Raw genomic sequence first — 13,481 nt, forward strand, 5'->3', positions numbered from 1 at the left:
CATGGCCGAGTGAGACGCTAATTTTCAGAGCTCCCGACCGGAGCCCCAATCCTTCATCATCCTGCCAGCTTTTGAACCCCTGAACCTGATCCGGTCTGTCCCACGACACCCCGGTGGCATTAAGTGGCAGACCCGGGCCCCGGAGAGCCGTGCTGGGGCGGTATCTGGGTAGCGCCGCGTGCTCCCCTGACTGTGCCGAAAATGGCGGACAGATGCCTGTGAGGCCTTTGGATGCCGAGGAGATGGGAGTCATCAGTATAGGACTTCTCCTACCTCCCTGGGCGCTGCAGTGTCGTGATCGGGGGTCCGCGGACCCACCGCTAGGCCGAACTCGTGAAGGGGCTTGCGGGAGAGCAGGATCACACTGGTTTTCTGGCAGAGGGGGAGGGGTCTCCCAAAGAGGCGAGATCCTAGCGCGCCTCGCTGGAGCCGAGATGAGGGCTTGTATACCGCTCCTGCATTTGTAGCCCCAGCGGGTGTGCAGATAGCTTCAGTGTGGTCACCAAGGTCAGCTGGATCCTCGGAGCTCCGTGGGAGTGCTGGGATCCTGCCCCCTGCATCGGATGGGCTTTTGAATTCGGCGGCTGTCGGATTGGAGCGGGGGGACGGACTGCTGCTTTCCGGGGTCTGTGTGTCTTGGCAGTTGCACCTCTGCGGCTACACCTTCACTTTCCTTCCTCGGCTCGGGTCGGATCCCGAAGGATGCCGTGGTGAATGACACCCCCCCAGTGGTTGAAACAAGAGGGGGAAAGAGGGGTGGGATGTGGAGGGCCACTCGGTCCAGAGAGGGCCTGAGGCGCCAGACACTAAGTGGGGGGAGAAGCCCTCAGACCCTTGCCTGCCCTGTCCCCTCCACGTACTTCTGGAACACTGTCCTACACTGGGTGGGTCAGGAAAGAGCCCTGACCTGGAGTAGCCCAGTGTGGACGCACTGGTGAATCTTGAAGATGGTGCCCCATATGATATTGGTGTGGGGTGTGCCGGGTTCAGACTGCACCTCCCCCACCCACAGCAAGGATCGGGGCACGTTAAAGGTCCCCTTAGGTGCGCTGGGACCACAGCTTCCCCTCCTCCTCCCCCTGTGTGGACGCATGGTCTGGGGGAGCACATCTAAGAAGTGGGCAAGATTCCCACGCGCCACTGAAAAGTGTCTGGGGTGGGGAGTAATGTTGAGGTGCCCTGATCCTCCCCGTCCCCAGGATGACCAAAGAAAATGACCAGAAGCCCCCCAGACAGGAGAAAATGGACAAATATACTAAAGTTGTCACCCCATATGAGGTCACACAGCCCATATCGGAGGCGGGTGCCATACTCCAGGCCATCCAGTCTTCCAGGGAGATGCTAGAAAACAAAATTGGGGAGGTGTGTTCAGAGGTCACGCTGTTAGATCTCCGGAACGTGTCGGAAAGGGTCACTGAGGTGGAATCCTGGGTCTCAGAGGTCGAATATGCGGTGAAGGATTTACAAAAAGCTGTTTCTGAGCCCTGAAGCACCAGTGGAGACCTACAGTGGCGCATGGATGAGGCAGAAAACAGGGCCCGTAGAAATATTCTCCGCTTTGTGGGATTCACGAAAGGCGTGGAGGGAACGGATCTACTTGCATTCCTGACCAAATGGCTGAAAAACATTATCCTGCCTGAAAACTTCTCTACGTGTTTTGTCCTTAAACGGGCGCAAAGGGCCCTGAATGGTCGGCCTCCTCCCGGTGCTCCCCCAAGGCCCAGCTTTGCAAAAATCCTTAATTTTAAGGACCGAGACATGATCCTACGAGAGGCCCGAAGGCTGAGAGAAATCAGATCTAAAAACTCCAAGATCATGATTTTCCCCGATTACAGCAGAGATGTGCAAAAGCAGGGAAAGACTTTGATTCCACTAAGGCTAAACTAAGAGCAGTACACATCCAATACATGCTGCTATTCCTTGCAAAGCTGAAGGTCATATATAACGGAAGGCCGCAGTTTTTTCAGACGCCTGAAGAATGATCGGCTTGGATCGAGGAGAGGCCGACCCTCCACCCACCGGAGCACCAGACCAGGGGTGGAGGGCAGGACATGGAATGCCAGATCGATGGATTGACAACGGAGAACCAGGAGAAGCCGGAGCGGAACAAAGAGGAAAAGTCCTGCGACGCCCTATGCGCTCAGGAAACCCAGCCAAAAACCTGGGGCCCAAGTGGACGAGAAGACACGTAGTGAGACCACGGACGGCGACGAAATGGAAAGATCAAGTCAACGTGACCTGCTGGAGGACTCAAGCGAATCCTCTGGGGATGAGAGAATCCATCCCCTTGTGGCAAAGATTACGGTTATGGAGGGTGGTACTGGAGCGGTCGGATCTCGCCTAAGAGCGATAACGGACCTTCCTGACTCTATACATATAAAAAGGTACCATCCTGGCATTGTTTCCCGGTCGAGGTCAGCAAGCCCCAACATTTTGGTTTTGTTTACTATTGAGTTTTTGATCTATACCCTCCCTGGTGGCACAATTCAGAACAGTGTTGCAGTTCGGTCCGCCAGAGATGATTTCCTTTTATTTTTTAATGAAGGGTTTGTATAACAGAAGGGTGTAGGGAGATTTTTTCTTTATATTCAGGTGGGGTGGGCGACAGACCTCTTTATCTTTTCCTACACAAGGGTGTTGTGCTGTATTGTCATGGGTTTGGGTGTGGTGGAAAGGGGGAGTGGGTGGAGTGGGGCGTAGGAAGGGATTGTTGTTGATATTGTTTGCACTGGACCGAGCATTGACACCTATATATCATGGGGGACCCACAGCAGGAGGAATAGGTACATGTTGGGGGCCATACCTCTGTTACTATGACACTCATGTTCCCACACGTAGAAGAACAGGCCATCCCAGTCCTAACCTGGAATGTAAATGGACTGGGAGATAGAATCAAAGACGGACAGGTCACCCAATATATAAAACGCCTGAGGCCAGACCTAGTCTTTCTTCAAGAAACACACCTACTGGATACACAATGTAAATTCCTTGGGAGGTCACCGTATACAGTCCTGGAACATGCAGGCTTTACATCCAGGTCTAGGGCGAGATGTTGAGGATGTCAAGCTCCTAGAGGAAGACAGAACACTGGCAGAGGTGGGGGATGCAATAAATAGGTTAAGATCAGATAAAAACCCCGGACCAAACGGGCTCCCTGACGAGTTTTTAATAAAAAGTAAAGACCTCATTGACTCTCACCTCCTTACTTTATATAGGGATGCATACGCGGGAGGGATTCTCTCTGCCGATTTTTGACCTGCTACTATCGTGGTCATTCACAAAACGGAAAACCCAGGGACAAGTGCGACTCATACCACCCAATCTCTCTCCTAAACATGGAGGCTGAAATCCTTGCGACAATATTGGCCACCCGATTATTAAAATTCGTTACCCCCCCAAGTCGACCAGGTAGAACCTCAGAAGAGCCCATAAATGGATGATGACGGTCAGGAACCGGACTAAACCTGCATGTCTTTCTTGCACTGGACGCCGAGAAGGCCTTCGATGCCGTACATTGGCCCTTCCTTAATGCAGTCCTCGTCAGGTTCGGTCTCGGTCCGAACTTTAAGAGATAGGTGGCACTACTTTACACGGAACCAAGGGCAAATGTTAGGGTTAACTGTCGCCTCTCATCTGAGTTCCCAATCTCCCGCGGGACCAGACAGGCCTGTCCCTTGTCCCCACTATTATTCGCACTAGTGATAGAACCTCTAGCTTTCCTACTTAGACAACAGACGAAAGTCGCAGGATTATGGATCACAACGAACGATTGGGAGGAAGAAAGAATATCACTGTATGCGGATGATATTCTTCTGTTCATTACAAATATAACTATCACAATCCCCAATTTGTTCTCGATCTTAGAGGAATATGGCAGGTTTTCGGGCTATAAAATTAACTACCACAAATCTATAATATATAGGCCAACACAAAATAGGGAGTGGCCCCCACTACCCAGGAACCTATGTATAGCCACAGGGGGCTTCAAATACTTCGGGATTTTCCTCACCCCCAATCCAACAATATGTTGCACACTCAATATACACCGGGTCCTCTCTAGCTTTAAGCAGGATTCAGACAGCTGGAGAGAACTGCCACTCACAATCATGGGCCACGCAGCAATGTACAAAATGATTTCACTACCCCAATTCCTAAACGTGCTGCAGAACACATACCACCCCCTCCCTCGGTCACTATTCAGGGAAGTCGACTCCGAGCACTCCTTTAACTGAAGGACCACCCCAGAATTGCATTAAAGACGCTACAGCGCAACCCGTACAATGGGGGTCTTGCACTCCCAGATATGGAGGCTTATTATTGGGCAGCCCACCTTATTCCCATAAATGACTGGATTCACCTCCCCGGGGACCACCCCACCTATAGGTTAGAAAGAGAAACGTTCACACAAAAAACATTTACACCCTACTTATATGGTGGAAAAAGGGACCCACAGACTACTCCCCGCAATCAGGGCCACTATAGAGGCACGGAACAGAACTAATAATATGAACACATGCCTGGTAGCTCAATTGACTACCATGTTCCAGTCTGCACAGATGCCACCACCATCAAAATGAAAGGTTTATTATTCATAAAAATTATTACTGAGTTATTTGTGTTAGTATATTGACTCAAACAATGTGCTGGACTATCTGACATAGCCCTATAATGGATTTGTTATTTCATTCATAACAGAAGCCAAGCCTACATTTGTTAAACACATTCTTCAAGATAAAGGGTGGCTGGCAGTGTCCCCTAGGGGTCCTCTCTCTGATTGCTACAGTTCAATATTTACATTCTCTGACAGGTACACACTGCAGAGCATCATCATGTACACTTTCTTAAGCTGATGATACTTAACACCACATACACGCGGACTTCAACTCATGGAATCCCTTGATAACATGTTCACTGGATGAAAGAAAATTAATTATGCCTGCATGGAAATAAAAGAGAAAATCTGGTACATAAAGGACCTGTTAATGGCAAACTTACTTTTGTATGGACCTAAAACTTGGTTAATACCATCCACATCTGACCAAGTATTAAATCTAGTGATAATCTTTGATAAAGACCTTTATTTGCTCCCCACGTTAACGGTGTAGCCAGTGGCAGTGTAGTCAGTGGTGTTAGCCTACGATTAGTCATGCACAGGAAGATTTTTCAGTTAATACAAACCTATCACTAAGTGGAACTGATAAAAGCCTTCATCATGGGACAAATGGATTACTGCAATGTGATCTATACAGGGTTTCTAGAAATGCTCAGAGAAATGTTGCAAAGATTGCACAATCATGCAACCACACTCTGCCTCGATCTCTGGAAACATGACCATGAGAAATAGGCTTTCAAAACTGATTGACTGTAGGGTCTCACTGAAAATCATCTGCACCTTCAACGGGTCCTTTTGGAACAACAGGCAAAGCTATACTCGGAATCTGGTTCCATACTGCATTCTAGCTAGGATCCCTCGATCAACGAACATGCCCCTTATCCAGAAACAAATCTTTAAATGACAAAAAACATGGAAGCAGGTCTTAGGGCACCAGAGAGACTAGATTTTGGACTACATTCTCCACCTGCCTTTCCAACATGCACTAGTTTGTTCACATGGGTACCTCCGAGTAAAACAAGATCCTAACACAAGTGGGGTTCACCAGGGTTCCATACTATTTTCGATCCTCTTCAGTCTTTACATGGAGCTGCTTGGTGTTCTACTCACAGATAACAGCCTCACGATTCATCAATATGTCGATAATGCACAACTCTACTTGAAAGTCTCCTCTGCAGCAGACATCCAACACTGTATGCACATCATTAAGACCTACATGCCCAGCACCTACCTGACACAATTTCTATTAGTTGCAAAGAACAAACTAGATACATCACACACCTGGAACCTTGATGACTTTGTATCCCAACTCACACCGAATTCCAAATCACCTAATTCACCATGGGCACAGGGCTTAACTTGAGCCCGGGCTTGCCGGTGCTTAGCACCGGCACCTAATTATGAGGGCCGGGTCTATGTCACGGCGGCCGCGGCATTAAGTGCACCTGTGTGTAGAAATCAAAGTCCTCACTGTCTCCTGCCTAAAGTCGTCCTGCATGCACTGCTGTGTGGTGCCATAAGGGTTGTTTCATTCCGCGCTCGTTGTTTAGCACAGCAGTATTTCCTGGGGGAGGGGGGGGGGGGGTGACGTGACGTCACTCAGTTGACTCCAGTCCCACTTTCGATTCTCATTTTCCATCCTGAGCTGAGCAGCATCATCATGAGTGAGTAGTAGAGTATTAGTCCTACCTTGTTGTCTTCTTTCTTCAAGACTTCGCCCGAGTCGCCACGCCAGGGCCCCAGTGTGGGCGGGAGTCTGTTCTTGTTGGAGGCTAGGGCAGGGCTTTGCTGCGGGGGTTGGAGCTGTGCGCGGCAGAGGCAGCCACGCATGCGCAGATGCCACATACTGCATATGCGCATTTTCGCTGCCCGCCCCAGCATACCCGCACCTCCTCACCAGCAGCGTGAGGGCAGCCATCCCAGCAGTGAGTGCAGTGCCAGGGACACGCACGCCGCCCGCCTTTCAACTCAACAGTAGGCAGCAGGAGTTGGGACTGGGAGCTCAGCAGGCGAGGGCGAGGCGAGCCGACGAGGCCAGCGAGGCAGGCAGGGCCTGGCCGGGGCCCTGGCTGGTAGGCCGCAGCCATTACTACTGGATTAGATAGATTACTGTGGTGCAGGTGGTCACTCAGGGTTTTAAGAAAAGATGTGTAGGGCAGCCGGGCAGGTTTTTAAAACAAGATGTGTAGGCGGGCGGCCGAATGAATCAATCAATTATCATGATGATAAGTACTAATCATTAAGCTGCGCAGGTGAGAGGCAGGGCAGGGCCTGGGGGCCGCAGGATCACGGTCATAATTGTAATTGTTGACTCTGGTGGTGAGCAGGTGGTGACTGACTGTGGTTAGGATAGGCGGTGTATTAGTAGGCCGGCTGGACAGATCAGGAGATTCGGTTGTTTTCGTTTTTTCAGGGCAGGGCAGTGAGGGCACGCAGGACCGCGGCACGCAGCATTCGAAAGGTTTTCAGTCTCTTGTTTGATTGTGCAAATCCCAATTGCAGTCCCTGATGCGTGACCTTTTTCTTCCTTTGTCTTCCAAAGTACCGCTCTTTGGACATGCTATTTGCCAAACTACCTCTTTTGGGAAGGCCCATGACAATTATTGATGTGGAAACCATTTAGATTTCAGTCAAAACTACTCTTTTCGATTAAGTGAGTTTTCTGTATTGGACAGATATAATTTTAGGAATCTTGTAATGTTGAAAGCATGGCTAGGCTCTTTGCATTATCTTAAGGGTATTCTTATTCCTATTGGATGTGCCTTGGCTTGTGTATGTCCTCTTTTGTGCGTACTCCTCTCCCCTTGTGCTATTCAGAGCTTAATTTGTGCAGGTATTTTCCAGCACATTTTTTTCGACGTTCTCAAGATGGTTTCCTTCAAGCCTGTATGAATGCTTCCAGCAATTTAGTAAGATCATGCATTGTTTGTGCTGGGATAGTTAGGGGTAACATTGAAAAACAGACAATATAAAGGCGAGGCAAAACGTTCATTTTCTATACCTGCATACTACCACACATGAAGCGATTAAGTGAGGACCATCTTGCAAAGTCAATCTTAAGTTTGGCCAGAAGTGGGTCACCATTAGTTTTCACCAGTTTTGCGAGTCCAGTGTTTATGTATATTCTAGATATTTGAGGCGGGATACTTGCCACTTAAAAGGATGATCGGCAGTTGCAGCTATATGTGTGTGGTGTGTGAGGAGTGCCTTGCATTTGCCCCAGTTAATTGTGTACCAAGAGAACTGGGAGAAACGAGACTTCATCTATCAAATGAGGTTCGACGATAAGAGAGTGTTACTAAAATGTCAGAATAAAGGAAAGAATTGTGTTCTCTTGCATGTGTCTAAATTCCTTGAATTTTGGTATTTTGTATGATGGCTTGTGCCAATGGTTAGGGAGCTAGAACAAGTAACAGTAGGAAAAGGGGGCAACCCTGTCTTGTTCCCCGTGTTAAGTTAAATTCTGCACGATGACCCAAATGCAATGCGCCCCCCTTTGTGCACATGACATGGATATGTAATATAATAGCTTCCTATTGGCAAGACTTATTTTGGGAAGGGAAACAGATGACCGGATTGCAATTGAACCTCTCCCATTGCTAGCCCTGCTGGGCTATGTACATGAACTCCCTAAGAGCAGTCACAGATTTGTAGCAATGGCAATGCTCCTGGCAAAATGCAAAATACTTATGCGTTGGGGCGACAGACAGAAACCCACTGTTAAAAGCTGGATCGAGAGTATGACATAATGTGATACCACAAGTCAGCTGTACACAGAGCTCCAGCCCCGACATCTCGCTTAAAGGACATATGGCAACCACTGAGGGCAACAGGGGAACGTGACACACAATCCAGTCAGGGGGTGTGACCTGCAGAGCACGATACATGACTGCTCTTTCTCTGAGTATAAATGATACACGCTCATAAAATCTGTTGGGTTGGGGGCCCGGGCCTGGGGCTGTGCGCGGCAAGCAGCATGCGCACATTATTTCAGTTGAGTCATGCTTCTCAATTGCATTTGCAGCCATTTTTTTTATGTTTGTAATTCACACTACTGTTTAGCCATCTCTAGACACAGTACCAGGTGCTGCTATAACTAAGTTTAATGGGACTCAATGTATTGATCATGTACCTCAGCACCAGTTTAGCACACATATATATCAATAAGCTACAGATAGGTGATCAGTCAACCTTTGCAAAGGGCCTTCCAATATGCTGCAACGTGTGACTGTGTTTTTCTCTTTACTAACTTTTTAACCGTTTGAGCTAGAAACAATATTTTTTCTTTAAATCTGCAGCTTATGCGACAGAAGATGGATGTGTCAATCCTACAATTATGCAACAATCGGATAATTCCAGTTGCCCTGGTCATAACTGGTTAATAAATAAAAGGGCAGGAGTAGATTGGCTTAAGAGGGGATTGTCTCGGCGACAAACGCCTTGCTGGTAAATGGCAGCATGTTGGGTACCAAGGTGTCCATGGTGAGTTTTTTGGTGGTTAGGTCTTTGGCAGGAGGTAGGTGGTATGGGTAGGAGAGGGAACAAGGCTGTGGTGGAAGTGTTGTTGGCACTGAAGGATGCTAAGAGGGAGGACCTCTTGGACCTGGGGTCTTGGCCATGCCTCGGTACCTGGGATTGTTCAGCCCCTGCAGAGGGTGGTGTGGCTGCAGTTGGGCTGGCTCTCATTCACAAACTAAAGCCGAAAGGTGGAGAGAGCATTGGGGGTTGTTACAGGTGGGAGCAAAGAGGATTAGGTGAGCAGGGGGCCAGCAAGAGCTGAGCGGCCCCAGAGGCATGGTAGAGTCCAGTGCGGGAAATATAAGCATGTAGATGGTCACATGTGTCCGCTGATAGTAGTGTGGTCAGTGGAGGGTCTGGCATAGGATGCCAAGCGCCTCAGTCTCCCCACATGCTTGACAAAGCAGGTGGTGGTAAAAACGGGCCTTGTGCAGATCACCCCGGGTAGTGGCAGATATATATTACCTCTGACTTTTAGCAGTACCAGTTGAAAAGGTGGGTGGAGCTAATATAGTAAGTGGGTGGAGCCAGCAGATGAAGTGGGTGGGGCCAGAGAAAAGTAGGTGTGGCCTCCGACAAACATTTGAGCACCTGCACTTCATATTTTACAAATTAAGCACTGCATGGGCACCAACTTCTCTCTCAAGGAAACGGGTGTCATTATCAAAACGCCAACTCCCGACATTCCAGGGGACCAACCCAGCATGCAAAGCAAGAGGAAAAACATTGAAATCCTTAAGTCAGGGACAAAACGTCAGAAGTTTTGCAAACCAGGATGGCCTGATACCATCTCTCTTCTTAAGAAATCAAACTCTTTCCTCCAGAAAGCAACTTCCGAACTGCTATTCAAGCCCTTGTACTGTCCTACTACAGAGCCTCCCAGACTTCACACTGACACCCCATAAGGACAGCCTACATGCAGCAGCACATCTTATTCATGTCCAGAGGAAAAATGGATCACATCATCCTCCTCCTGGTGGAACTCCGCTGGTTCCCCTTGCCAGCTCAAACTATTTTCAAACCAGCTGCATAAGTTACAAAGCCATCCCCACCACCACCCCCACAGGCAAGCTTACCGTCTCTGATGGTTCTCGGAACACTTCCGCCAGGAACCAATCAGACTGCGGACTAATAAGTGTTTATAAAAAAAAACAGCAACACAACACCACACAACAGGCTTTTTCCATCTACGCACCAAGGATCTGGAGTAACATCCCCAATGCTTCTTAGGAAAGAGTTTCAGACTCACCTCTTTAAAGACCTCTACACCACAGGGCATTAACAGCCCGATTCATCATTGTGAAGTTTTGCGAGTCTGAAATAGCGATTAATAAGGAATCGCTATTCCAGACTCGCAAAACGGGATTCATGTAGGAATCGCAATATTTTTTGCGATTCCTACAGGTTCCTTATTTGCGAATAGCTAATTGCTAATCGCAAATAAGGAATGACTCCCCATTCATTCCTATGGGCCTAAAGGCCCATAGGAATGAATGGGGAGTCATTCCTTATTTGCGTGTTTTTAACGTTTAGCAATTATCGAAATAAAGGCCCATTGGAATGAATGGGGAGTCATTCCTTATTTGCGATTAGCAATTTGCTCATCGCAAATGAGATTGCGATTTCAAGAGTGCAGGGGTGTCCAAAGGACACCCTGAAATGTAAATTCACACAGATGTTACACACACATGTCCTGTGTAACATGCAACTTGGAAAAATACATTTAAATGCATTTTTTTAAGTTTTCGCTATTTACCACGAGGTTTGACTTCGTGGTAAATAGCGGTTCTAAATTGCGAATTCGCAATTTTTAAATGTTTCAAGAATAGCATTTAAGGAATCTCTAATAGAGATTCCTTAAATGCTATTCCTCGAAAATTTGCGAGTTCTTAAATAGCGAATTTTGCATTTGGGATGATGAATCCCAAATGCAATAATTGCACTCGCAGAATCTGGCCCTTTGCGAGCGCAATTCTGCTTGATGAATCTGGCTGTAAGTGTCCACAACTCCGTTTCCACTCCCTCAGTGACTTTAACCCTGACTCAGACAATGTACAGTGCTCCGCTGCCTTTTGGCTAACTTTGTGCTACAGAAATAACATATACAAATATTGGACATTCATTTGAGAAAACTCCCCCAGACTGAACCCTTCAGATAGTCACTCATGCAATCACTTGCATCAACAAAGTCAGTATTTCAGAATAGGGGTGCGCCAGGGCTGCACCTCCTCTGTTCTATTACCCTTTTAAACGCCATTCTACGCTGGTGGCCATTAAAGCAACAGTTCAGCGCGTTATCAAACTGCAAAGAAACGTAACAAATTACTTCTACCTGCTCCTCGGTTTCTCTTATCTGAACCAAATAACAATTAAAACTGCTCTAAAACCTCGTCTCAAAAGTTAGAGGTAGCAACCCTACTCTAGCTAAGGTTGCCAAAAGCGATGCACACTATATTTATGATGTAAGTTATTTTTTCAGACAGAGTTTAGCAAGCAATAGCTTTAATTTAGCCGTAAATGCGTGTTTTTAACGTTTAGCAATTATCGAAATAATTAAACAGCTAAGCACCTCAGGGAAGAAGCTAAACTGTCATCCCAAAAGCACAGTGGAGGGCACAGAAGGAAACATAAGTGACGCCTGGTGCCAACAGGGAGCACCAAACGTGGCTGTGCCCGCGGGCTCAGGTGCGCCCTTCCTCGTCTGAAGCCCGGACGCCCACCCCTTCAGCTTTACGGGGGCTCCTTTTCTCTCAGCTTACCCTGATGTTGACTAAAAATATGTATATATTAGACTCTAAGGAGGGCATCTCAAATAAACTTCCCTTCGTGGATCAACTAAAACACTCGTTTTGATATTAATAAAAAGAAATAAAAGGGGGCGGAGTGCATGCATAATGGAGCTGATCGGAGCTCTTTGTGTTTGTGCGGACCTGGCAAGAAACGGCTTTGAACCCTGACAGCGAGAGGCGGTGAACCCTACCGAGAAAATCCTCTGAGGGAAAAAACATGTGACTCGCACAGGAAAAGCCTGCGTGAATCCCGACACATAAAAAAAAAAAAAAAATCATGTGGACAGGGTGCGAAGCTCTCTGGGACCCCCTTTGATCCCTAGCCAGGAGAAAAAGAAAAATCAAGTGAACCCTAACAGCAAAGGTCAGCGAACTCTGGCAGAAAACCCGTGCGCACCTTGAATGGAAAATGTGGTTAAAGCGCCGCGACGGGGAAAAGTGAAGCCGAGAGCGCTTTCACTTTGTTCGGAGACAGGTGGCCTCCCGCCTCCCCCATTTCCTCGAAAACGTAAGCACAGGGAGACGACCCCCGTGATGAGACGGGAGGTTTGCAAATAACTGCGATGCGTGATGATGATTTACCTCTATTTTGTCCACACTGCGGGCGCAGCCCACCACCTTCATGCCGTGCTGGACGAGGAGCCGGGCCACCGCGGCTCCAATGCCGACCGAGGCGCCGGTGACCAGCGCCACTCTGCCCTTCCAGCGCTCCATGGCGGGTCCGGGGATGCGAGGGTGGAGGACCGTGCGCGAGCCGGGGGGCGGCGGAGAATGAAGCCCTCACGAGCGCCGGAGTGAATGGATTCCCCTCGCCTGAGCCGGAGCCAGCAGTCGACGCACCGCCCTCTCCGCTCGCAGGCCAGCCTTGCTGAAACTGTGATTTCCTCTCAGCACTCCCTCTCTTCAGGCTCCTTTTCTCCTCCTTCCCTCCCCTGGCTTTGCTTTCTGCACTACAGAAGCCACCCCGAGCTCCAGCAAGCCCAACCTCTGTGGCTCCAGATTAAATATTAAATGCCAGTCGCGCTTTCATTTTTCAGTTTAGTGTCCTCCTGCCGCACCGTTTTCGCCTCGTTTGCAGAAAGGAAAAAAAATCGAATAGTTTCCTGGAAATCCATCGTTATTTGATGGGACAATTGCGGATTAGCCACCGCCTGGTCCTTTGTCGCAGTAGCAGCCAGCGGGAATGTGTGATGTTTCTGGTTAGGAATGTTTTTGAAATACAATAGAACTCATTTATTTGTTGTGTACATGTATGTTGTGCATATGGTATTCACTAGGTAGACTGACTGATACGCTCCCCAGTTTTCTTTTGAATATTTGGTATATAGTGTATAGGTTTGGTGTTTGTATCAATAATATCTTACCTTACATATATTTATTTATTTAATTATTTAAACCGCGCAACATTTATCCATAGGGATATCAAGGCACTAAGGAGAGCACATCTTAAGTGAGGGGGGATTCTGGGAAAGAGTCTCTAGGTTGCTAGTCAGATCTTAGGAAACAAGTGCGTTTTTATTTTTATCCTGAATGCCAGGTAGTGCTTGGTAAGCCGAATTTCT

General features: G+C 48.1%; 1 protein-coding gene across 3 annotated transcripts in view; it reads right to left on the bottom strand.

The window, feature by feature from the left end:
- DHRS11 (dehydrogenase/reductase 11) overlaps nucleotides 1–12,910 on the bottom strand; it is a 465,765-nt gene extending 452,855 nt beyond the window's left edge. For 2 of the 3 annotated variants that reach the window (XM_086954903.1, XM_086954902.1), the window contains exon 1: nucleotides 12,502–12,905. In XM_086954903.1, coding sequence (XP_086811029.1) covers nucleotides 12,502–12,633 — 132 coding nt within the window. In that variant the 5' untranslated portion in view covers nucleotides 12,634–12,905. Of the gene's footprint in view, nucleotides 1–12,501 lie in introns of all 3 variants that reach the window. The other variant, XR_015308359.1, reaches the window with a different exon arrangement.
- Between the last annotated feature and the right edge of the window lie 571 nt (nucleotides 12,911–13,481).

Source organism: Lissotriton vulgaris, chromosome 2_1, assembly GCF_964263255.1.
Source record: "Lissotriton vulgaris chromosome 2_1, aLisVul1.2, whole genome shotgun sequence".
Taxonomy (NCBI): domain Eukaryota; kingdom Metazoa; phylum Chordata; class Amphibia; order Caudata; family Salamandridae; genus Lissotriton; species Lissotriton vulgaris.